General features: G+C 45.9%; 2 protein-coding genes across 2 annotated transcripts; one reads left to right on the top strand and one right to left on the bottom strand.

Annotated features, from left to right (window-relative positions):
- Window positions 1-508: 508 nt before the first annotated feature.
- RPL15 (ribosomal protein L15) lies at window positions 509-8,208 on the bottom strand. Its single transcript, XM_065397729.1, has 4 exons — window positions 8,133-8,208; window positions 6,613-6,794; window positions 5,192-5,328; window positions 509-864 (listed from the first exon to the last, which is right to left on the bottom strand). Exons 2-4 carry the CDS (start codon window positions 6,782-6,784, stop codon window positions 559-561), a joined length of 615 nt encoding a protein of 204 aa, XP_065253801.1. The 5' UTR covers window positions 6,785-6,794; window positions 8,133-8,208; the 3' UTR covers window positions 509-558.
- Window positions 8,209-9,522: 1,314 nt separating this feature from the next.
- On the top strand, window positions 9,523-19,763 carry NKIRAS1 (NFKB inhibitor interacting Ras like 1). The gene is made up of 3 exons (XM_065398179.1): window positions 9,523-9,616; window positions 13,112-13,353; window positions 19,524-19,763. The coding sequence occupies exons 1-3, from the start codon at window positions 9,523-9,525 to the stop codon at window positions 19,761-19,763; spliced, it is 576 nt and encodes a 191-aa protein (XP_065254251.1).
- Window positions 19,764-25,202: the final 5,439 nt, after the last annotated feature.

The following is a 25,202-nucleotide window of genomic DNA, read 5'->3' on the forward strand; positions in this document are numbered from 1 at the left end:
TCCTTACCCATCCTGGCTAATAGCCATTAATGGACTTAACCACCATGAATTTATCCAGTTCTCACAACCTCCTCAGGTAAGGAGTTCTACAAGTTGACTGTCCGCTGCGTGAAGAAGAACTTTCTTTTATTTGTTTTAAACCTGCTGCCTATTAATTTCATTTGGTGATCCCTAGTTCTTGTATTATGGGTATAAGTAAATAACTTTTCCTTATCCACTTTCTCCACATCACTCATGATTTTATATACCTCTATCATATTCCCCCCTTTTCCAAGATGAAGAGTCCTAGCCTCTTTAATCTCTCCTCATATGGGACCCGTTCCAAACCCCTAATCATTTTAGTTGCCCTTTTCTGAACCTTTTCTAGTGCCAGTATATCTTTTTTGAGATGAGACCACATCTATACGTAGTATTCGAGATGTGGGCGTAGCATTGATAGTACCAACTATGACCGCCTTGAGAAAACCTGACTTCCCATTTTAACCAATTAAGTAGAGACAGGCAGTGGTAAATTCAAGTTCTCTCTCAAGCTTTATTAGACAGTGACATTTACAAGAATTAGCGGTAACGGTGGAGCTGCAGGGTATTGCGTCTTCTCCATGCAGCGCGGCGAGAGCCACCAATGGTGTGATGGAATTTGTGGCCCTTGCCAAGGCCACGACTCTTCCTGCCAGCTGATGTCAGCCCACGCATCTCTCTGTGTTTGTGAACTGGTTTGGTGATCCATTGGGTGTCAGGGTTGCGTCTGATGGCCTTGTGGAATGGATCAATCAGGATTACCTCAAAGAACTTGTATGTGGAATCTTCACCCACCCAGTAGGAGTTCAACACTCTCAGAGCCCCACAGTGGCGACCAGCACGCTCCTAGACAACAGGGTAAAAAAAAAAAAAAAAAGTTCACACAAGGGTTGAAGGAGAAGAATTCTTTACGACTGTGCACAGGGCTTTAACTAGAAATATAAAATTAAGAAAGGGACAATTGAAATTCGTGGCACTTAACTCAGGTTCTCTTCCCCAAAAAACCCTGAAGAGGACAGAATACAACAACAAAAAAGGGACAACAGTTAGCAAAAGAATTTGAGACTGGAGAGCAGTTTGGAAGGATTCTCGGGTGTGAGTTTTAACTAAGAATTAAGAGGAAAAGCGTTTGGTGGACAAAAGGAAGGAGACTGCTTCACAGCACAGACACACAATGATGGCAAAGAGTAGGAATAGAAAAAAAATCAAGGATACATTAAGGAGATGTGCAGGAAGAGTGCAAGGAATGAAAGACTGAATAGGAGGAAGTGACAGCAAAGGTGTGGCTGGGGGCAAGATTATATGCTACAGTAACAGGCACCAAAACAAAAGCCCAAATGTGGCAGACAGCAAGTCAGTTTAGGCAGTGGTGCACAACTTTTCCAGTTGCAAACCCCTCCCCAACGCCCCCATTAATGAAATCTTGTCCATGTCCCCTCCCCCCCATTATTGCACAGCCAAGGCTTCCTCACAGCCGCGGGCTGCTTCTACCTTGCAGCCAGGAGGCACTGCTAGGGCAGGGCCAATACCTGCTTTTCTGCTCCTCCCACCTTGGGTTTTCTGTGTGGGGGGAAGACGTGTGTGATGGTCTCTGGTGGTGGAGCCAGGGCGGGGCACAGAAGCTGCCTGGAGTGGAAATCGCAGAGCACACTGACCCACAGGCTGGGTGACCTGCTGAGGTGAGTCAGGAGGTGGAGGAGGAGCTGGTGCTCCGTCCCAGCCCCCTTCCCCTATGGGGGCTGGCATGAGCCACCTGGCATCACTGCTTGCTCCCAGAACGTTCCTCCATGCCCACCTGTTTGTGCACCACCGAGTTAAGGAATTTAAAGGAGGAGGACTATATGAATCGAGTGTCATCAGGTTACTGGACGTGTATTAGGCTGTGAAAGTCTTCTGAGGGAAGTGATGGAAGCCTCATTAATAGACACCATGTTATAGTAGAGAAAACATACACAAAAATCACTACAGGGAATAATCCCGTATTGGCTGGAAGGGAGGATAGGAAGAGGTAAGTGTTTTCCATCTCTCAAACTTCTATGGAGGTCTGCTGCCCACTTTGTCTGAGAAACAACATCCTCTCTCCATTAACTGATGTCCAAGAACACTGCAGCTCAGTTTTCACAGAAACAAGAGAAAGAAAAGACCTACTGGGTCACCAAATCCTGCCCCCTCCCCTGCGAGTTTAGGACTGTTCTCTTTTTACTTTTGTTAGTGCTGTTCAGTTTAATTTTAAGCATGTGTAACCAGAAGACATTCATCACTACCCATGAAAGATTATTCCACAGGCCAATAGATCTCCCCAACATCCCACTCCATTTCCAGTCCTGCAGCAAGAAGTGAGGATCTAGTATGACTATTATATATGAAACAAAAAGCAAGGACATGAAGCCATGTTTCAATATAAAAAAGAGCAGTAAAGGGCATTACATTAGTTTTTCCGTGCAGTTAAATCAATTCAATATTCATCTTCTTTACACTCCACCCAAATGTTAGAACACTGCAACGCAAGCATTCCTGCCTATAGACAAAGCCTCAATAATGATTGAAATAGATTAGCAGTAAAAGTTGTCTATGCAAAAAAGTATACAAAATTAAGTAAACTGGGGTCTGAAGAGCTGGAAACCTGGTTAGTCCTTTAAAGTGACCAGAACTACTCTGATTAGCATGAGGCAGACAGATCTGAAGACATTACAATTTTTTAAAAAATAAACAGTGACTTGCTCAAAGACAACCTGGATCTCAGTTTAGGTTGCCAAAAAGGAAATAAATTCTTTTCCTCCACAAAAGTGACACTTTACAGGAAAGAGGGAAGTTGGAACATTCTTGATATACAGAAATACTTTTCAGAGTAAAGATAGACAACACACACAACAGGAGACAATTTCAGACAGGCTTTGACTTCTAAAGAACAAGCAACTGTTTTCTTAGACATTCTTTTCTTGGCATTGCAAACCCCCTCCTTCTCACCTCTGCCCATGGTCAAGAGAAGCACTGGAGGAGTGTCCCCTCAAGGAAACTACAAGTATAGTGTCAGACACACAGCACTCCCATTCTCACAATGTTGTCTTTTGTTTTTAGAAAGATTTGCTGGCATGAACTTACTGTAGAAAGGCAGTTCACTCTGCTCATCACTATGTAAAATAATGTATAGTTAAGGCTCTGATTTGGAAAGGGTGGTTGCGCAGATGGAATTCAAGGCCTCTCCGTATGATAGCTGGGATGACCCATGAACATCACATTTCAAGAGCACATCATGAGTGCATAACCAATGGAAGCACTTTTTTTTTTTTTGTAAAGTTGGCTAACCCATTATAAGCCTAGGTGAAATGTTCTACCAGTTGATACAATGGATACCCCACAGCTTCTTCGTTTCTTGTATTAAAATGTGTGCAAATAAGTAACATTCTACTCTTTGACACTGTATATAAGTGTATGTGGTATCAACTGAAGCTACCAAATAGTCTGAAGTTTCTTTAGAACCGTCTAGTGCTCGAAGGCTCCAATAATGGAAAAAGGCTACCTTTCAAAACCAATTTAAAAGGTTTAATGGCATATCAGGCAGTTTGTTTGCAACAAACATATCTTTTTGGGTTGTTGGACAATTGGATATTTTTCTAACTCGGAGGATGAAGTTCCATATATAACACACAGTTTTAACGTCTCCTCATAACGTTCTTTTGACAGTAATTAGGTTTAACTGAGCTCTCAACTATCGTTCAGCCAAACTTTTTTCTATTAGCAATTTCTGGCATCACTATAGCTTCAGTATTTCAGTAGCCAGTCATCAAATCCAGAGCTAAGTTAACCCACACATAGACTTTCAAGCTCTCAGGGTATCATAGAATATCAGGGTTGGAAGGGACCTCAGGAGGTCATCTAGTCCAACCCCCTGCTCAAAGCAGGACCTATCCCCAGACAGATTTTTACCCCAGTTCCCTAAATGGCCCCCTCAAGGATTGAACTCACAACCCTGGGTTTAGCAGGCCAATGCTCAAACCCACTGAGCTACTCCTCCCGCTTCCCCCACCCGTTAGGGACACTTGTTTAATACAGCCTCCCCACACCAAGTAAGGCAGGTCAGACAGTGTCTAGCTAACTGATTCATCAGCAGTTTTTTGTTAAACATTAGAGATGTTTCGTTGGGTGTACTGTAAATGAGAACTTTACAGGGAAGGAATGGAGAGATACAAAACACCTTTCAACTATCAATTCAGTAAGATTGGGGCGTTCTGAAGCTATGGGACACAGCGAATGCCCTGATCAGATGGTGTTAGCTCTTATACTGTATAAAGCACAACAATCCATGCCCTGAGGTGGTTACAATCTAAATCTGATCATACATGATAAACAGTATGTAATGAACTATGACAATGGTAGGAAATACTGAGCAAAATAATTATGTTTTAGGGTGGAATTTGATAGGTGTTCTAATCTATTTCCTGTTCTCTTATTATGCATAAGCCTATCCTTTCCTTGTATTCTAGGATTCTCACCAGGTACCATTGTGTTGTTCCATTAGTGTAGCAAGATGAAACTGACTTAGGATCACGTCAGTTTCATAAAAATTATTTTACTACTTGGCAAGCAGAGTATTGGGAAGCAACAACTCAGATTGAATTCTTCTGCAGGAAAGTGATTAAGATTGCAGAATAAATATGCATACCATACCATGCATGTCACAGCAAGTTTAAACATCAGGGTGGGTTTGTTTGGACAGTCTAGGTTACAGAGACCAAAAGCATAGGTGAAAACATGCACCATAACATATTTGAAGTTTCTTGATGTCAAACCCCCTTATTTGATGTAGGCTATATTGCTGGGCATAGGACAGCTGCATTGACACATTAGGTGCATATATACATTAGGTGACTGTTCTGCCATTAATGTGCAGTGCAAATGACTTGCTCACGTTAACTTCTCTGAACACTAGTGTTCCCATCTGTAAAATAAGAAATGGATAAAGAATCCTATACAAGTACTCTGGTACTATCATTAGTCGTGATCTTCTACGTTACAGAGGAAATCACTTTTTGGTAAAGAAGGATATTCAGAACCAGTGCAACTCAGCCCCCCAAAGAAGTTGCTACTGAGTGACACCAAGGAAAGACAGATGATGTCTGTGGAAAGGAAGATGCAAACGAATGGACATAATACCAAAAGGAAAGACACTTACCTCTGCTACAGATTGCAGGCTCCGGGCAAATTTCAGCTGGTTAACACCATGATTTACAGGTTTACCATAGGTAGCACCTTTTGGGACTGGGCGTTTACGACCACCACGGCGAACACGAATGCGGTAGATAACATAACCTGCAAACATCATTTTTTAAAAACTGAGTTTCTTGGAACTACAAACTTCTTAGAACCTTTCAGTCACTAATTATGCTATTACGCTTCCCCACCAAGGGCTATACTTCTATGCTACCACAAGTACTGCTTTCAATAATCTTCACGCATTGCTCACCAAGTAGTACAGAACATTAAGAGCTTGTCTGCGTGAGAAAGTTTTGTTGTTTTACGTATACTGGTACAGTTAAAGCAGCAAAACTCCCCAAGTATAGACCGTTCCACTGGCATAGAGTATTCTGGTTTGGGAATTGAAATAAGCTACCAATAATATAGAGTACACTTATACAGGCTCTTACCTGGGTGTTGCCCCCTAAATTCCCTCCTATCCCCACACAAATGCTTCACCCAAGTTTAGTGTTTTTAACTCTGGCTAGCGGGTCTAGCTAGGAATGTGGAATAGAACCCAGGTTTCACTTGGCAGTTTGCAGCAAGGATATAGTCTATATCAGTGGTTCTCAAAGCCAGTCCGCCGCTTGTTCAGGGAAAGCCCCTGGCGGGCCGGGCTGTTTACCTGCCGCGTCCTCAGGTTCGGCCGATCGCGGACTGCAGCCAGTGGAAGCCGCAATCAGCCGAACCTGCGGACGCGGCAGGTAAACAAACCGCCCCGCCAGGGGCTTTCCCTGAAGAAGCGGCGGACCAGCTTTGAGAACCACTGGTCTATGCCACTCAAGTGCCTTCCCATAATTCCTTCTGTGCCCAGAAGGACAGACAAGGTCTCCCACAATTCACTGGGAAAGAATCGGGGCTCATTTCATTGCAGCACATAGAACCACGGGATCTGTCCCCAGAAGTGCTGGTGACACAAGGAGGAATGCAGCACCAGTGAAAACACAGTAACTTGACTGTGGCTGGTCTATACCTAGCTAGGCTAAACCAGATGCTGAACACCCAGGCTAACTCAGTAGTGAAGATATACCGTAAGAATGAGAGGATTTCAGTTTCCATACATATTTAGGCTATGGCTATGGCTAGCTTCTCTACCCAAAATGCCAACATGGGTGCCAATTAAGAGTTAACCTAGGTTCTACTTCTTGTATGTGCCCACAACTCATATGGTAACTTGGTATGATACCAAACTAATTTCACACAGGAAACAAAAATTTAAACTCTCAGTGACGAGCATGATTAAGTATGCAGCATGCTCCCAGTTACACGGATTCATTAATATTCAATCATGGAAGGACCTATCAAAAACCATAACACCACTAAAGCATGCTGACCTCACACCTTTTTAGTTCTAGTTACCTTGTTTAGCCTTATATCCCAGTCTACGGGCTTTGTCTGGCCTGGTTGGTCGGGGAGCTCGATGGAGGGCAGACAACTGGCGATACTGCCAACAGCGGACACGCAGGAGGAAACGCATCACGTCTGACTGCTTCTTCCTCCATAGCTCTTGGATGTATTTGTAGGCACCCATGTTTGTTTACCTGTGAATTAGAGATCTGTGTAAGCTTGCAGCATCTTTCCAACCAAAAAAACAAAACAACATCACACAAAGGGAATAAAAAATATGCTGCCTTATGTGAACTCATCTCCAAGGCGCGCGCTCTCTCTCTATATATGTGTATGTCAAGCATGGCTACACTATTAAAGAAGCACACATTTGGGATTCTGGAGATCTGTAACTAACCCACACATTCTGATTACCATCATGAAGTTTCCTCCTCTTTTCATCTGTTTATGTCTTTATACCTCAAACTCTTCAGCCCAGAGACTTTTTTCCTTTGTGAACATGCTCAACATGTTTTGGCTGCTTCCACAAACTAAATAATATCTGACCTGAATTTTAGTTATTGCTCTGTAAAACAAAACTTCAGGGAAGTCATGCTGGGTCTCAGTTTCTTCATCTAACAAAAAGCTTACTTTATTGGTATCTCACGTTCTTTGAAAGCTCCAGAAGAGCATCATTCAAATTCTGCAAAATATTCAAGAAGCCACTTATCCCATGCAGCATAGTTTTGCAGGTCTCATGGGAAGTCAAAAAGCAAATTTAATTCAGCCACGTCAAATTCAACCCTAAAAAATATCTCAACCTGAGCTTGATTAGAAACAAACCACATTTTGGTTATCTTCCCCTCTTGTGTTAAGAGCTCTGTCTTCCAGTCTACCTATATGGGGTGGCATTCCTACACCATTCCCTCACTGCTTTCAATGGGGCAGTTTAAGAAGCCCTTGCTGATCCACAGGGTGCAAATGTCTGTATAGAACAACACAAACTAGTAAAAGCAAAGCCAAGCTGAATAACTGGAGTCAGTATCTAGCCCCTATCCAAGCTCCTCCTCAGTGAGGCTCCCCCACGATACAGCCCTAAGGCTTGGCTGCCCCTGGACCCTAGGGCGACACGCCCCCCCCACCCCATACGTGTCAGTCAGAAGCTGTCACCCCCATCCCTTACACTCTAAGGGCTGTCCCACAGCAGCCAGCCCAGAGAGGCCTAGGCACCCGCTGCGCCCCTTTCCTCACGCTGTCATGGCCGTTCAGAGGTTCAGTCACCCGTACCCGGCCGCCCAATGGGGCTCCCCACTCAGCACGCCGCTGCCTGCGCCCCAGGTAGCCCCCACGCAGGGGGGAGGCCCGGCCCAGCTCGCGCCAACGCCACTCAGGGGGCCGGCCCGACCCGTCCCCTGCCGCCCTGTCCCTGCCTCAGAGCCCGGGCCCTAGGGGCCTGGGCCGCGCAGGGAGCGAAGAAGGAAAGACGGATGGGCGGCTCCAATCTCCGATGGGGTCGGATGAAGCCAACAGCCCAGCACGGCACAAACCCTCACCTGATGGCGCCCGAAGCCGGAAAGGAAGAGGCCTAGCTCCCACAGTCCTTTGCGGCCCCCTATCGCTTCCGGCGCTAGCGCTGGAGCCTGCTGGGAAACGTAGTTCTGAGGGGGCCAACTGCTCTGATTGGCCTAGCCTCCTCCGCACCGCCCCCCTCACCCCATGGCCAATAAAAGGAGGGGGCGGGGCTGTGATTACAAACTGGGCTGTGGATGGGCAGGGCTTGAGGAAGTGCCCTAGGAGCTCCACCCCCAAGGTGGGAGGAGCATCGTTCTGTGCGAGTGGAGGTCCGAGGTCCCGCCGCGTTCCAGGGGCCGGGCGTGTGGGCGGAGCCCAGACCGAGAGCTCAGAGCGGCTGGGCGGGGTTTGCGGCGCACGCGGCAGTTGCTCCGTCAGCTCGGGGTCCCCGACCCTTCTTGCCAGGGGCGCCCCCTGTCGCTGGGCTAGTAGCCGTAGGGAAAGGCGGGCCTGGGGCCAGCTCGCTGGGCTAATTGCCCTGGAGAGAGCCTCCCCCCAGCCTCGGGCCCAGCTGGCATCTGCATGCCTACGGTGCCTTCTCCGCCCCGTCTCCGGGCCAGGGGCCCCTGCCCATCGAGCCAGCGGTTTTGGGTGGTGCCTTGGCATGGCCACCTCCAGCCATGTCAAAATCGCACGTCAGGCCCCCCCAGCCTGAGAGTGCCCAGCACGCAGTGGGAGAGGGCGAGGGGTAGCTCAGTGGTTTGAGCATTGGCCTGCTAAACCCAGGGTTGTGAGTTCTAAGCCTTGAGGGGGGCCACTTAGGGATCTGGGGCAAAAATCAGTACTTGGTCCTGCTAGTGAAGGCAAGGGGCTGGACTTGATGACCTTTTGGAGTCCTTTCCAGCTCTATGAGATAGGTATATCTCCATATATTAATGATATATATATATATGAAACCCACAGTGGTAGAGATGGGAGTTGGCAGCACTGCACAGGCAATGTGCTGGGTGCTGTATAAACACAAAAGCAGGCACAGTCCCTGCCCTGAAGAGGCTGCAAGGCCTTAATCCTGCAAGTAGTAAGCAGGTGTGTAACTCTACTTATGTGAACAGCCCCCTGGAAGTGGAGGGAATTGCTTGCCTAAGTAAATTTAAATGTGTGTAAACATTGGCAGGCTTAAAAAGTGGAGGTGGGAGCAAATTGCATTGTCCTGGAAATACCAGCTGCTAGTGACCTCTTCAGAGAGAGCTCTGCTTCAAAATCAACTCCATGGCTTGTTGAACTATATAATTAAAATATACTGAAGCACTAAATGTTTCAGTGGCTTTGCTTTAGACTGTCTTCAGAGTTCTGTTAATGTAATGTCTTAAATATAACAGATCTCTGTGCTTGAACAGGATTTATTTGCTGACTTTGCCATCCTGAAAGAAGATGGGAAAGGGCTACAAAATAGTGATTTGTGGAATGGCATCAGTGGGAAAAACAGCAATTTTGGAGCAGCTTCTCTATGGAAAACATACTGTTGGTGAGATATGTTTTCCTTTTTTATGAGCCAACAAGTTTTAGGGGTACCAATCTGGGCTTAATTTCTTACCTTTACTGAGGTGAAGGGGGAGAATGAACATGGTCTTGGTTTTTGGCAGCGATCAGTTTTCTGGAACGCTTCTAAATTCTGTTTCAAGCCTTCTATACCACCTCTTAATGGACACTTGCAAAGTAACAATAAAATTGGCTGTGTGGGTGGGTGTGTGTAGTGGTGGTGGTGGGAGGTTATTTGTTTGTTCTTCTTGCTGCTTAACATAAAAGTTTAAAAGGGAAAAAAGATGAAGAGTGGAGGGGGCAATATGTTTTCTTTCTGCCTGTTTTTTGACACTAGAAATTCTGGTCTTCCACCTGGGAGACTATATAGATGACTGTAGAAAGAGTAGACTTATTACATCTGAAATGTAATAGATACAGATACCTAGAATAGGAATCCTGCTAAATTGAAAAGGGAGGTGATTTCACTTTTGTAGACTCTTTAAAACTTAGTTTTAGTTGTGGTTGACACCTATTTAGCTGAACATCTGGTAGGTAGGGTGTGAATTCCATAGCACCTGGGGCTCTTTAGCCTGACTTGTCTTGTGAGAGCAGACTAGAGCATTGACTGGTTAATTTCTCCTAAAGACGTCTGGAAAAGCTTTTGAAATGTTCCCTCTGTTCAGTGATGTCTCAGATGGAGGTCAGCCCTGTACTTCGAGGTGCCTATGGCCCCTCTATTTCTGCCAAAGCTTATCAGCTATGAGAAGTTAAGGAAAATTAATTTCCCCAATACTAATTTCTCCCTACTGTCACTTACACCTTCTTGTCAACTGTCTGTAATCGGCCACTCTCTTGCCACTTCAAAAGTTATTTCTCTTCCCTCGGTATCCTGCTGTTAATTGATTTATCTCGTTAGACTGACTTAACACTTAGTAAAGCACCCCACATCCTTTCATGTATTTATACCTGCTCCTGTATCTTTTTCATACATCTGATGAAGTGGGTTCTAGCCCATGAAAGCTTATGCCCAAATAAATTTGTTAACGTGAGATGGGATTTTCAAAAAGTGCCCAAGGAACACAATGGGAGCACGGATCCCATTAAAGGACAATGGCACTTATGCTCCTAAGTCACTTGGACATTTCTGAAAACCCCACTTTTTAGTAATCTGCTTTCCGTATTTGCAGTTTCTTTGTGCATTGTCTAAGTTTACTATGTAATATTCACTGTCAAATATTTATTGGTAAATGGCATTCAGTATCTTTGATCCTTACTCTTCACATTTCTAAATTGCAAAACCATTTACACTAAACTTGAGCAGAATTTACAGTGTGCCTTGTCTGCTACAAATGAAATTTGCGAGCACGTTTCTTGCATGGTGCTGATTTGCAATGTAAACAAGGATTCTTCCTCCCCACCCCCTGGACTCTCTGAGACTTAGGCTAGTTACTAATGCTATAAATGATGTGCCTGTCCTCCCCCAGTAATCTTTAGCATTGTTTTATAACAGTTGTAACAAGGTTCTAAGAAAAATGTCTGTAGGCAGATTGTACTAGCCAACAACTGTAAATACTCTTGGCAGCATGGTTTCAACCATAGCATTGTCAGGTGGTTCTGTCCTCTTTCTCTAGCTGATGCATGCAAGTCTAAGCTTACTAATCATCTTCAAAGGTGGGTTATTCTAACTGGGGGAAATTCCCACTACATTAATGACCAGCAGGAGGCCTATGTGCCACCAGAAGCTGGGAATGAGTGACAAGGAATGGATCACTTGATGATTACCTGTTCTGTTCATTCCCTCTGGGGCACCTGGCACTGGCCACTGTCGGAAGACAGGATACTGGGCTAGATGGACCTTTGGTCTGACCCAGTATGGCCGTTCTTATGTTCTAACCCCTGTTTTGAGTGGCACATAGGCCTTGTGCTGCCCTTTTTCAGAGGCCTGAATTTCACCCATTGAGACTACTGCTGTGTAAATTCCTATGCCTCAGAGAGGTCCTTAAGGTCCTCCATCATGGTTACTTATTCTCACTCCCACCCTCAGCTCTTTCCAGCATGAAAGACTTCTTCATTTCCACCCCTTTCTCATCAGGTAAGATGGTACAGACATATCTGTCGCTGCTTCCATTATGTTGGTTGGGAGGAACTGCCACATGTACAGTGGCTGGAGGCAGAGAGCAGGAAGAAATTATTGTTCCCAGAAGGGACTCAATTAGCCACCTAGTTTTTAAAAATGCCCCAGCATACCCTCCTGCTACCACTTTCCTGAATCAGATCTACAACCTTATTTCGCACTCATTCTCTTTTTATTAATCTGTCCAGTCTTCCTCATGCTGTTAATCTTATGTCCTCATGTCAGTGTGGCTATAGTTGGAGGCAAGATCAAATAGTCTGGTCAGAGTTTGCTGTGAATCTAATAGGAGTTGGATTTATGAAGACTAGAAAAAGAGGGAGGGAGTAGCAAGGAGAGCTTGTGCCACTTTTTTTCTGAAAACAAAGGTTGCATGCAGCAGGGGAAATAATCAGCACACGTGTGGGTGGAATACTTAAGCATCTTTGTTGTTATGAAGGGTTTCAAATAGTGTTATTCAACATAGTAAAATCCTTATTTTCTAACACAATGTGTCAATATTGTCTGAAAATCAACAGAAAGCTAGCTATCCTACAAGAACCAACAAGCGTATGTTTGTGGGTGTGCAACAGAGGCAGGAGATGACAAACTTTGGTAACAGAAGGCTTGTTTGAAAATTTGAAACTACTACTAAAACCAGTGAGCTAGACTTGAAATTCTGAGATCTCCATCATGTCCTTAAGTTATGTAGATTCTCTGCACTCAAACATCCTTCAACCTTGCTGCTTATAGCATCATATGGCCTGAGTCTACCTGTTGGGTTGTTAGTACTTTACACAAGTAGTCCCATAGACTTCACGTATTAGTCCCCCTACTCTACTTGTGGAGAAAGGTACTATTCAATATGAGGAAGAGTGGCAACATTAGGGCTATAGGGACTAGATAGGGTGCTAAAGAAAACTTAATTAAGCCTTACACTAGTAATTTCTTTAGTACTCCTTTTTCCTCCATTATGCTGCCTGAGGGGCAAATTCTGACTCCTCCACAGCTGGCTTTATACTTAGCACAACTGGTACAGTTCTGGTGGGCAGGATTTGGGGAATCTGTGGGAAGGGCCACCTAAGTGATATCATCCTAAACTTATGCCCATAAAAATGCATTACATATATTCATGTACTGAATGTGTATATGACATGGTCTCATTACTGTAAATAGCTGGCCTGTTGGTCTTGCTGAGAACACAATAGGATCTGAGTTCAAATCCTGATCAAAACCATCCAAAAAAGCAATTTTTTAAAAATTGATTGAAATGTACTGTTGAAAGCCGAGTGTTAGTAGTTTTACTGCAGTATGAATAAATACTTACATCATCACTTTACAGAATTTATTATAAGTTTTAACTTTTAGGGGGCTTTTTTAAAACAACAGGTTTAGAAGAGGGTGCAACAGTGGAAGATGTGTATTTGGCTTCAGTCGAAACAGATCGTGGGGTAAAGGAACAGTTACGTCTCTATGACACTACAGGTCTGCAAGAGGGAGTAGAGTTTCCAAAGCATTACTTCTCTGTTGCTGATGGTTTTGTTCTTGTGTATGCTGTGAACAGCCTTGAATCCTTCCAGAGAGCAGAAGTGATCAAAAAAGAGATTGATACAGTCAGAGACAAAAAGGAGGTAAAAGCTTGATGCCTTAATTTCTTGGCCATGTCTGAAATAGCACAGTAATGGAAAGTTAAATTACAAAGCAGTACAAAGCAAAGCAAATTTTCCCTGCAGTCTCGGGCCATCTAATGAAAGAACTTTTCCTATACAGGAGAATTTCATTAATCCACACACTATATAATTGGCACACAAGATAAATGTCTTGCCCCTCTTCTCGGCAGCGATGTAATGTAGTATTTCATACGGACGGTAGTATAATTTGTAAACTGATCAGGTGCTATACATGAAAACTAAAGTGCAGTGGATAAAACAATGCGGTCACTTGGTTTTATTCACTTACTTGTTCATTTTCAAAATACAGTAGTTGACAATGGGTCTCCCACACATTAGAGTCAATTAGTATGGAGGCTCTACTGTATTCCAGTGTGGCTGTTAAACCACATCTATTGTTCAGAATGACTGCTGTATTTTCCCTTAGAAAGCAGCTAGTGTTATCAGTTGATACAGTGTTGCATCTCTGCTAGCTGAATATCACCTGCACAGTACACTTATGCTTACCATCTTCTTAGAGAATCCATGTATCCTTTAATGGTTTTCCCTGCTAAATGCCTTTAGCCGATAGATCAGCAAAATAAAGCTCATTCGGGCTATTAAAAAGGAAGGGGGGAAAAAAGGGGGGGGGAACACAGGCAGAATGTCATACCACTTCTTGCAAAACATAAGACGTACTATTTAGTACTCAAAATGTATCGGGGGGAGAGGGGGAAAGAATGGTTTGACAGCAGTGCAACTTGCAGTCACAGAAGAGACAGATTAGCCATTGACCATAGCTAGGTATCTTGTTTCCTGAGTGGGTTGCAGAAGTTATGTTCTTGAGGGTTATTGTGCTTTTCTGTCAACTTCCCCCTTTCTGGGCAGATACAGAGCTGCTTATGGATGGGTCTGGGAAGGCCTCTGTGGCAAATGAAAGATGCTGTGATCTTGACTAAAGCACATGGTGGAAATGGTGGCCCTAAGCTATAAGAGTTAAAACATCACCAATATTGACATAACTTAAAGCAGTAATCCTGACCTCCTCAGAAGGTAATGATGCTCTGAGAGCTCTCCAGGGAGTCGTAGAAGATATTAAGGCAAGAGAACCTGTAGTAAAGTACTTACAGACAGAAGAACCCCGGGAAAGAAACTGGAGGCATACGACATCCCAGAGACTGCTCAACAGGAAAGAATAGTTAGGCCTGGCTACAGTAAAAACCAGTGCTGGCAGGAAGAGGGGAGAGAGAGAGAGAGAGAGTGAAAACAACCCAAAGCAAGAGGAGAGGGTTAGAATTAATAAGTTTGAGTTCAGGGCTGTACAGAGCAGGGCTTCTCCAAGGAGCATATAATGTAAATATTGGCACCGATTTTCTTACCTGTTGCTAACAATTGAGATGATTAAAACTAAAAGAAAAACCTCTTGAAATACACAAGGTTAAATAGCACTAGTAGCCTGATGTAGTCAGTTCTGCTTTCAGCTTCTCCTGCGCTACCAAACAGATTGGATTGTAAAACAATCAGGAGAATGTTTAGATAAACTCCTCTGAAAAAAATTGTATTGGTCTTAGCTTATGTACCTAGTTTATACGTCTCTCCTCCAGGACAATATGCCACTTGAGTGTGATATTTAGAGGCAAAACATAGAGGGGTTTCCTGTATGACATTCTGAGTAGTGCAACAGCCTGTAGTAACATCAACCGGTTATCTTATGGAGGAAGAGACTTAGGCCTTGGCTACACTTGCAGATGTACAGCGCTGTGAGTTAAACCTGACTTCGAACAGCTGAGTAGGGAAAGCGCTGCAGTCTGTCCACACTGACAGCTGCCCAGCGCACTGTCGTGGCCACATTTGCAGCATTTGCTGCACCATTGGGAGCGGTGCATTATGGGCAGCTATCCCACAGAGCACCTCTTTCCATTCTGGCGCCGTGGGTTGTGGGAAGGGGGCGTGGGTGCGGGGCATTCTGGGTCCTGTCCCAACGCCCCGTGATGCATCGCTTCGCATCCCAGAAATCCCTTTGTTTCCGTCCACCTTTGGCGCCATCTTTCAACGGTTTCTGTGCAGCGCGATCTGTTGTCTGCGGGAAATGGAGCCCGAACTGCTGAGGCGTGTGCTGACTTATCTCGCCAGCACATCACGTTTGGCTGTCGAACTATTCCTTAAGATCCAAAGTGACAGTGAGAGTGAGGAGTCCGACGATGCTATCGAGCCGCGTAACGCGTACGACATGAAATTGCTTGTGGCATTCACGGACATGCTCAGCACCGTGGAATGCCGCTTTTGGGCTCGGGAAACAAGCACTGAGTGGTAGGATCACATCGTCATGGAAGTCTGGGATGATGAGCAGTGGCTGCAGAACTTTCGGATGAGAAAAGCCACTTTCATGGGACTGTGAGAGGAGCTCGCCCCCACCCTGTGGCGCAAGGACACGAGATTGAGAGCTGCCCTGCCAGTGGAGAAGCGGGTGGCTATTGCAATCTGGAAGCTGGCAACTCGAAACAGCTACCGGTCGGTCGCAAACCAGTTTGGAGTGGGAAAGTCGACCGTTGGAATCGTGTTGATGCAAGTTTGCAGGGCCATTAATCGCATCCTACTCAGAAGAACCGGGACTCTGGGTAACGTGCAGGAAATAGTGGATGGCTTTGCACAAATGGGGTTCCCTAACTGTGGAGGGGAGATAGATGGGACGCACATTCCTATTCTGGCATCACCTCACCTAGGATCCGAGTACGTTAATCGGAAGGGGTATTTCTCTATGGTTCTCCAGGCGCTTGTGGATCACCGTGGGCATTTCATTGACATTAACACAGGCTGGCCCGGAAAGGTGCATGACGCACGCATCTTTCGGAACACTTGGCTGTTCAGGAAGAGGCAGGCCGGGACTTTTTTCCCAGAGCGGAAGATCACGGTAGGGGAAGTCGAAATGCCCATTGTGATCCTTGGAGATCCCGTTAATGCCGTGGCTCATGAAACCCTACACAGGGAGCCTTGACAGCAGCAAGGAACGGTTCAACTACAGGCTGAGCCGGTGCCGAATGACTGTGGAGTGTGCCTTTGGCCGTTTAAAGGGCCGCTGGAGATCTCTGTATGGGAAGCTGGACTTGGCCGAAAACAGCATCCCCGCGGTTATATCCACGTGCTGTGCCCTCCATAATATTTGTGAAGGGAAGGGTGAAAGCTTCACTCAGGCATGGACCTCCGAGCTTCAACACCTGGAAGCTGAATTTGCACAGCCAGAGAGCAGGGCTATTACAGGGGCCCAGCGCAGGGCTGCAAGGATTAGGGATGCCTTGAGGGAGCAATTTGAGGCTGAAAACCAGCAGTGATATCTGGTGCCCTGCACGGGAGTGAAGGGCAGTAGTTCCAATCTTTAGGAATCAGTGTTTGCTAAGCAGACTTGCAGTGCCTGTTTATTTCCTGGGCTAAGGAGTCTTTTACTTTATGCAATAATAAAGAATGTTTTCAAAGCCAAAAAAATCCATTTATTGAAAAGAAACAAGGGGGTGGAGTGGGGAACGGTACAATCAGATTCGCGTATGTCCTGTCTGGTGTGCTGTGCAGTGAGTGCTGCTCTTCAGGATAGCTATACTGCATGGTGATGGGGGTTGAGTGCAGAGGGTAAGAGTCATGGTTTTCAGGGCTGGGTGGTGAAGATACTGGTGTTGGAGGCAGCTGGTGGTGTGAAGAACACGGAAGTTGAGGAAAGTGGGTTGGAGGTGACAGTGGGGCACAACGGAAAGAGTTTTGGGACAAGGGCTGTAGGGGGGGGTGGCATTTGCGCTTGCGGTACTGCTCCTTCTGCATGGCTACGAGCTCCTGGATAGCGTCTGCTTGGCGCTCCAGGATGCTTATGAGCCGATCCGTGCTTTACTGCCGGTGCTCCGTGCTTTGCCGCTGGTGCGCTGCGTTTTCCTGGCGGATCCTGCTTTCTCTCTCCCTCCAGTTCTGTGCTTTCTCATTCTCTTTAATAGATTGCCGCATCACTTCTTGCAGCATGTCTTCTTTGCTTTTTCGCGGTCTCTTCCTGAGTCTTTGCAGTCTCTGAGCAGGCGATAAGAGGGACGGCTGAGGTCTCAAGGTTGATGCAGCTGTATAGGCAAAATGCAACATTTAACAGAGGCAGCATTGTTTATACCAGACAGAGTAATGATTCCCTCCGCCCTTGAGTAGAAAACACATAGGGTCTACACAATAGCATAATTTTCCCATCCGAAACCGAGCACACACATCCCACGGGAGCCTCAAAATGGTGAGTAAGGGGGACTGATTGTTTCAGGGCTGCACTGTCCTCTGGGTTTCTGTGCCTTGGGGAGAGCCAACAGCTTCAGGGGGCACCTACACTGAACACTGTCCCAACGTTTTCCACAGGAGTTCGTCCTGGACGATATCTCGCTGCTGAGGGTGACCTGGGAAGCAAGGGAGGGTCTTCTACTGCAATGCAGCTTCCGCCCTGGCCCATATGCAGCTTGCCTGTGTGCAGCAATGGTCCCCTCGCGGCACAGTGGCGCAGACATGTTAGCCTGGCTGGGACAAGGACCACGGTGGCTCTCCCGATAAACCTGCGCAAGCGCATTGCACACGTTCTGGATGAGACATTCGAGGAGATTACCGAGGCCGATTACCGCGATGTGATAAACCACATCAATGCATTATTCCGCATCTAGGCATGCATGCCTAACCCTCCTCTCCCAAAGAGCCCGCACCGAAAAAATTCCTTCCCGAAGAAAAAAACGCTTACCAGGAACCTGCTCTTCTGTTTGTCCTCCACCAAGTACCAGCCGCTGCGACTGGCTACCTTCCTCCTGGCTCGAGAAGAGCTCCTGCCTGTATGGCTCCAGGGATTCCGGGGTGTCTCCATCCGGCCCACCACCCTCACTCCCGTTTTCCTCCTCCCCCCCCCCCCCCCCGGCTCTGAAGTGTCCATGGTGGTGCTCGGAGTGGAGGTGGGGTTAACCCCAAGTATCGCATCCAGCTCTTTGTAGAATCGGCAGGTCACGGGGGGAGCACCCGAGCGGCCGTTTGCGTCGCGGGCTTTGCAGTAGGCACTCCGCAGCTCCTTCACTTTAATCCTGCACTGCAGGGCGTCCCGGTCATGGCCCCTTTCCATCATGTCCTTTGATACCTTCCCGAAGGTATCGTAATTCCTACGGCTGGAGCGCAGCTGGGACTGGACAGCTTCCTCCCCCCAAACCCTGATGAGGTCCAGCAACTCGCCATTGCTCCATGCTGGGGCTCGCTTGGCACGTGGAGGCATGGTCACCTGGAAAGATTCGCTGATAGCACTCCACATCACGCCGAGCTGAACAAACAGGAAGGGGATTTTTAAAATTCCCGGGAAATGTAAAGGGTGGGTCACATGGTTGGTTACCTGAGGTCAGGGCAGTAGAGTTTGAACTGATGACCAGAGTGGCTAGAACAGGCATTGTGGGATACCGCCAAATACTTCTGGAGGCCAGTCACAGCGCATTGGGTGGCCACACTGGCGCCGCAGCGCTGCAGCGGCAGCGCAATACACGCTATTCCTCTTGGGGACGTGGAGTACATGCAGTGCTGCAACCACGGAGATACAGCGCTGCAAATGCCTTGCCAGTGTGGACGGAGAGTGAGTTACAGTGCTGGGGGCGGCTTTACAGCACTGCAACTCGCAAGTGTAGCCAAGGCCCTACTCTCCTTATGCTACAATCTGGGGCTCAGAAAGCAGCAGTCTGGGCTAGGTCTTGGCTGCCTTACTGCCTTGTATTGTCATCACCTGTGTGAAGTAGGTGTCAAACTGACATTCACTAGCATTCTACATTCTTGTCATTGGTGTGTGTAATAACACAAAGTGCAAAGCAATGGAGAATCTGGCTGTAGAGCTTTGCTCATCAGCAGAATGGGTTTCCATTGGGTGATGTGTGACACTCCACTCTCCTGTCTCCCTCCGGTTGTGGGTAGCAATCACCACCCACTTTGCTCCCAGCGTGTTGAGTGACACAAAGGTTTGAACCCCACATTCGACTACTTCAAAATGCAGAATGTGTTTAGGGTGAGCTGAAATTAACGTAGAGACTAGATTGTGAACGGCCTCACTACTGTATGCTATTTAACAACTCTGTGCTACAGTGACTGACCTGCATATACCACCACAGCCTGTTCTCTCTTCCTTCTAGGTGACAATTGTTGTCTTAGGAAACAAAACTGACCTCACAGAGCAAAGACAAGTGGAAACAGAAATAGCACAGCAATGGGCAAAGGCTGAGAAGGTGAGACTGTGGGAGGTGACAGTGACAGATCGGAAAACGCTCATTGAACCTTTCACTTCGTTAGCCAGCAAGCTTTCCCAATCCCAGAACAAGTCAGCATTTCCCTTGCCTGGGAGGAAGAGCAAAGGCAATAACTGTGATAACTAAAAACCCCTATTCCAGGGGAAGCTGTTTATCTGCTGCTGCAAGGGCATGGTGTCTCTTTTTCTCTGCCAATTGCTTGGCACGTTTTTGCTGAGGCAACACTGAATTCAGAATTAAAAGCAGCAAAGTTGTAAATGTAGCTGTCCTTCAATCCAGTATTTGCTTGGAAAACCACAGCTGGTCAAGGTCTAAAGCACTCCACAAGGGAGCACTTTGTAAAAATGTCGTAATGGTCACTGGGGACGGGGGTGTTGTTTTTAGTGGGAAGCTCTATTAAAGCCCACTTCAGCACAGAGATGTACAGCAGTGATGGCTGCCTACATCCCCACACATAGCCATTTCAGGGTGCTATTGGGTCAAGTTCACAAGTGGACAATTAGTAAACTACTCCATATGCAGCTGTCCAGCCTCTGATGTTCCCCTTTTGCAATTGCAAAAACTCCTGGCTGCAACAAAGGAGAAAGGGCTTATCTATCTTCCCATGGCTAGGGAAAGGGTACGTGTGATGTCGTTTCAGCTCCTTTGCGCCTCACTTACTACCCATGGGTGGTGTACACAGTTGGAGAAGTTCCAGGACAGCTGAGCGAGAATACTCCAGGAGAAATGGACAAGAACATTGCCTACCTGGCAGGGATATCCGAGCATCAGTGTTCCTGCTGCATGTGGAAATAGTGACATTCCATGAGTGATCCTCAGATAGGTCAGGCCTGACTTGCAACTAGCGATCAAAGGCTGGAACATGATGTGGCTTCCTTGTAGTTTCCACTAGACTCATCCAATATGGAAAGTGACCTTTACTGTTATGTGGTGTACAAAACAAAAGCTTGAGGAGCAATTTAAAAAAAAAAAATCTAACCCTTGGGGGAGGGTAGATTAACTATGTAATTTTGTTCCACTTTTATATTGCTGCTGTCAACTGAAGCAAAAACTGGTGCCTGGTTATGATTAGATATCGGATGGTTGCACTGACAAGAAATGGTACAACTTCCCTGTTGCTAGTAGCATAGTTCTTAAGTCAGCTGGAACCCTGCAACAGCTTAGGAAATATGAGATAGGAAGGGGTGCGGTTACTACCTTCGCCCAGCAGAGCAAGCCACAAACACAGCTGCTGTCCATCTACACAGGGAAGTTACAGCTTGTATTCTGTAGAAAGACTAAGCCTGTGTACACACTACAGCTTAGGTCGGTATCCCCCCCGGCAAAGTAAGTTACACCGACCTAAGTATGTGTGGGGACAGCATTGTGTCAGCAGGCGAGCTTCTCCCACTGACATAATTACTCCAGCCCTGTGAGCGGTGGTAGCTAAGTCGATGGGAGAGCTCTCTCCCGTTGGCTTAGAGCATCTGCACTACCGGTGGGGCAGCTGCATTGGCTGTAAGCTATGTAGTGTAGCCATAGCCTAAGTAAACAACAGTGTGCAGCACTGTATCTCTTTGTGGAAGAGGCTTAATGAGTGTAGTGAGAGGCCTGCTAGTGGTGGGTATATCTAAAAGTCAGCCAGCCAGCTCCAAATGGCAGATCAGCAGAAATGCTTGTGCAGATCCCTCAGCTGTAACAAGTGGCACAGCTTCCAACAGCAGATGCATATGATACTGAACTTGACCTCAAAGGACGGATCAACACGTTTCAGGATTCTGCTCTCCCAACAATCTGAACAGGACTGTCATAAATATAAAGGGAAGGTAACAACCTTTATGTATGCAGTAACATAAAATCCCTACTGGCCAGAGGTACAGAATCACTTACCTATAAGGGGTTAATCAGTTCAATTAACCTAGTTGGCACCTGACCAGAAGGACCAATGAGGAAAGAAGATACTTTCAAATCGGGGAGAGGTGGGGGGAAAGGTTTTGTTTGTGCTCTCTTTGTTGGTTCCCTCTTGGGACAAAGAGAGAAACCAAGCAGGTAAACCAGATCCTAAAAAGATCCTGAAATGATACATCTAAAATTACAGACATTGTAAGTAATAGCAAGGAAATGCGTTAGATTATCTTTTGTTTTAGCTTGTGAATTTTCCCTATGCTAAGAGGTAATTTTATCCCTGTTTGTAACTGGGAAGCAGAGTCAGAGGGGAATCCTCTGTTTTAAATCTTTTTATTTACCCTGTAAAGTTCTCTTCCATCCTGATTTTGCAGGTGTGATTTTTACTTTTTTTTTTAAATAAAATTCTTTTAAGAACTTTATTAATTTTCAGTGACCTACAAACCAGGGATTTGTTAACCTATTGGTTGGTATATTATTCTCAAGCCTCCCCAGGAAAGGAGGTGAAGGGGTTTGGGGGGGATAGGGCTCCAAGTGGCCCCTCCCCAAATGTTTATTTAAATCACTTGGAGGTGGCAGCAATACCGTCCAAGGACAAGGAACGGAATTTGTGCCTTGGGGAAGTTTTTAACCTAAGCTGGTGGAATATAAGCTTAGGGGGTCTTTCAGGTGGGTCCCCACATCTGTACCCCAGTGTTCAGAGTGGGGAGGGAACCCTGACAAGGACTGAGGAGGGAGATAGAGCGAAAGCAGCGGGAGAGCAAATCGTTTCCACAGAGAGAGAGCAGCTGCTTGGAAAGCCAGATGAACGAAACAGTGAACAGATGAGTAAAGTTCCATACACTTCCAACTAAGTAGTATTTCCTGGTATTTTAAACAGTGTTGTACTGTCATGAGTCAGCAAGACCTCAATAGTTATTTGTGGTGACGCTTAAGCTGCTGCGTACTGTCATTTGAAAGTCTCAAGTTTGATGGCTGCACTAACCCTTTAAGTATGTACCTGCAATATCCTTCTGCTACACAGTGGTATGAATACCTCAGTGCAAAGTATGAACAGTTAGTAAGGATGGTGCAATAATACAATTTACCAGACTGAAGCAAGTTTTTACGATGGAGTAACTTGGATTACCTGTACAGTTGAACCTGTTTTTTGTCTTGCTCCATGAGGTAGTTCTGGATCAGTGTTCTTCCTGTGTGCAAGGCGTATGACAAGAGAGAGTCAGCAATTACATCTTCAATTATTTGCTATTCCTTATGACTGAGCAAGCTCCTGCTACCCTCTGCTAGAACCTTGCATGTGTTTCTGTTGCAGGATTGCAGCTAAGAGCTATGGCACTAGCAGAGCAGCAGTAGAACACCACCCACTTTAATTTCCTGCTGACTGTACATAAATTCTCCATTTTTCTCACCATACAGGGGACTTGACTGTTTACATGTAGTGTTTGCAGCAGACCACTGACTTAGTTTTGGAAGTGGGATGAAGATAGGACTAACTTGTTCTACCAGCAGTGGTTCTCCAGCTTTTACATGCCATCATTAACCCCCCGCATGTTACCAAGTTTAAGGAGCTCCCATCTACCCATAACAAAGAGGAAGTAGGGTGTGCCACCCCTGCTGTCATAGCAGCAGGTGGAGAACCCATGCTCAGAATGGCAGATGATTCAGTCTCAGATCAGTCACGTGGACTTGCCAGGTGTCTAACCAAATACTACCTATGAAGTCACCACATGAGTGGGTGTTCTGTATTAGAGAGCAGGGAAAGCAGGCAAGATAAATAATGCAAGTATGTCAGAATTAACACTGAAGGCCTGTGAGGTTGGAGTGGACAGTGTTACCATGTGGATCTGTACCCTATACACTTCTGCACTACATAGCCTGAATCCTATAGAGGTTATGAGCCAGGAGAAAGTTCTACATTGTTTGCTCCCCTTGCTGTGATCTAAATGGCCTGATCCCTTTGTCTGAAGTAGAGGAAATCAGGTGATAGTATGGCATCAATTTGCCACTGTAGCACTGGGAGGGGTTCTATCATTGGCATTGGCAATCCACCTCCCAGGCAATAACTAGGTGGATGGAAGAATTCTTCTGTTAACCTAGTGCTGTCTACACGGAGGGTTAGATCATCATAACTACATCTCTCAGGGGTGTGGATTTCTCACACCCGAGCCACATAGCTATTGCAATGTAACTTTTCAGTGTAGGCCAGGCCTAACAGCTCAGCACTGCTCTATTGGGCATTAAGAACCTAGGTGGTTTCTAATTGGTCTACACTGAAAATTTCTGTTGATCTAGCTACCATCTTTCAGGGAGGTAGATCAACTATAGTGAAAGGAGAACCCCACGGGTTGCTTTAGTGAGTGGCTTCACTGAAGCACTACAGCAGTACCACTGTGGCATTTTAAGTGTAGACATAGCCTAATAAAGGGAGAAGGCATTAGGGATTATACAGGGTGACTAATAAGTAGTACATCACCACATAAGCTAAAGAAAACCCAACACGTTACTTTTCATTTGGTCAGACTAGATACTGGCATTGTCTGGGGCTTTTAAAAAGAAAAAGAAAAAAAAGCCCTTTTCTTTACAGGTCTGTCCTACTGCTTTTTAGTCACTCAGGCTTAGTGTCCTTTCTAAGTACTACCATCCCTTGCAGTAAAGTAACTGATCTAGTTGTAGCCCTCAAACAATTTGGAGCAGCTGGTGGTGTGTCCGAGTGAAACTTGCATATACATACAGCTTTCTACAGGATTAGTAAGTTTCTATGGGCAGTGAACTATTGCTGTCGATAGTGTGATTCAGTGACTACAGCGGGGAGGGGAGGGGACGGACTGAGGCACAGCTAGTGTGTTCTGTTCTTTGCTTTACCATTGATTCAATACCTGTCGAAGACTGATCACTTAGCTCCCTTACAGCGAGATTGTCCCTATCCTTTACTTGGCTGTACAAGTGACATTATCAGGAAATAGTTTTGCAGCAGGTTAGAATCGGTCTTCCCCACTTTTCATATAAGTTGTGTTTTGCCCAGCTCTTTTATGATGCCATTCCTTCTCCTCCTCCAACTGGAAGTACAGATCTCTCTCAGTACAGCTGTGACAGACATTCCCTGCAGCCCATCCTTAGTCTGACACTGTTCCAGCTGCATTCTCTGCAGTTTTAGCTAATGGGTGGCACTTCAAAACCAGTTTTGGGAGCAGTTAACCTTAAAGGTAAGAAGCACGGAATCTTCAGCAATGTGCTGTGACAGGGATGCGATGTAGATCCCTTCAGGTTCTACTGTACTCAGCTGGACTATTCCTATGGTATGCAGTGTTGTAGCTGACCTGAAGAGCTCTGTGTAAGCTCAAAAGCTTGTCTCTCTCACCAACAGAAGTTGGTCCCATAAAAGATGTCGCCTCCCCCACCCCATGTCTCTATTCCTGGGGTATCAGCAGGTACATACTAATGTAGAAAAGCCTTTAAAAAATGGAAGCTGTAGGAGCTGCTTACTACAAAGCACCCATCTAGGCAAGTTTACGGCCATTGATAAATCAGTGCAGGGAATTCTTCCCTGAATGCTTTCAGACAGCAGTTAGTTTACAAGGAAAAATAGCGGATACTGAATATAGGTCTTTCATCAAAATGTACTGGGGAGAAGCTATTTCAGCAAAACAACAAAGCAGGTCACTAAGGAGGAGTCATTTTTTA

This window comes from Emys orbicularis, chromosome 2 (assembly GCF_028017835.1).
Source record: "Emys orbicularis isolate rEmyOrb1 chromosome 2, rEmyOrb1.hap1, whole genome shotgun sequence".
NCBI classification, from domain to species: domain Eukaryota; kingdom Metazoa; phylum Chordata; order Testudines; family Emydidae; genus Emys; species Emys orbicularis.

What these genes read in the sequence shown, in the direction of transcription:
- RPL15 (XM_065397729.1), bottom strand. Translation starts at nt 6,784, where the DNA reads ATGGGTGCCTACAAATACATCCAAGAGCTATGGAGGAAGAAGCAGTCA. An exon ending in GGGATATAAGGCTAAACAAG is followed by an intron (nt 5,329 to 6,612) that starts GTAACTAGAACT and finishes TGATGTTTGCAG; the next exon opens with GTTATGTTATCTACCGCATT. An exon ending in GCCTGCAATCTGTAGCAGAG is followed by an intron (nt 865 to 5,191) that starts GTAAGTGTCTTT and finishes CCTGTTGTCTAG; the next exon opens with GAGCGTGCTGGTCGCCACTG.
- NKIRAS1 (XM_065398179.1), top strand. Translation starts at nt 9,523, where the DNA reads ATGGGAAAGGGCTACAAAATAGTGATTTGTGGAATGGCATCAGTGGGA. An exon ending in CTATGGAAAACATACTGTTG is followed by an intron (nt 9,617 to 13,111) that starts GTGAGATATGTT and finishes TTAAAACAACAG; the next exon opens with GTTTAGAAGAGGGTGCAACA. An exon ending in CAGTCAGAGACAAAAAGGAG is followed by an intron (nt 13,354 to 19,523) that starts GTAAAAGCTTGA and finishes TCTTCCTTCTAG; the next exon opens with GTGACAATTGTTGTCTTAGG.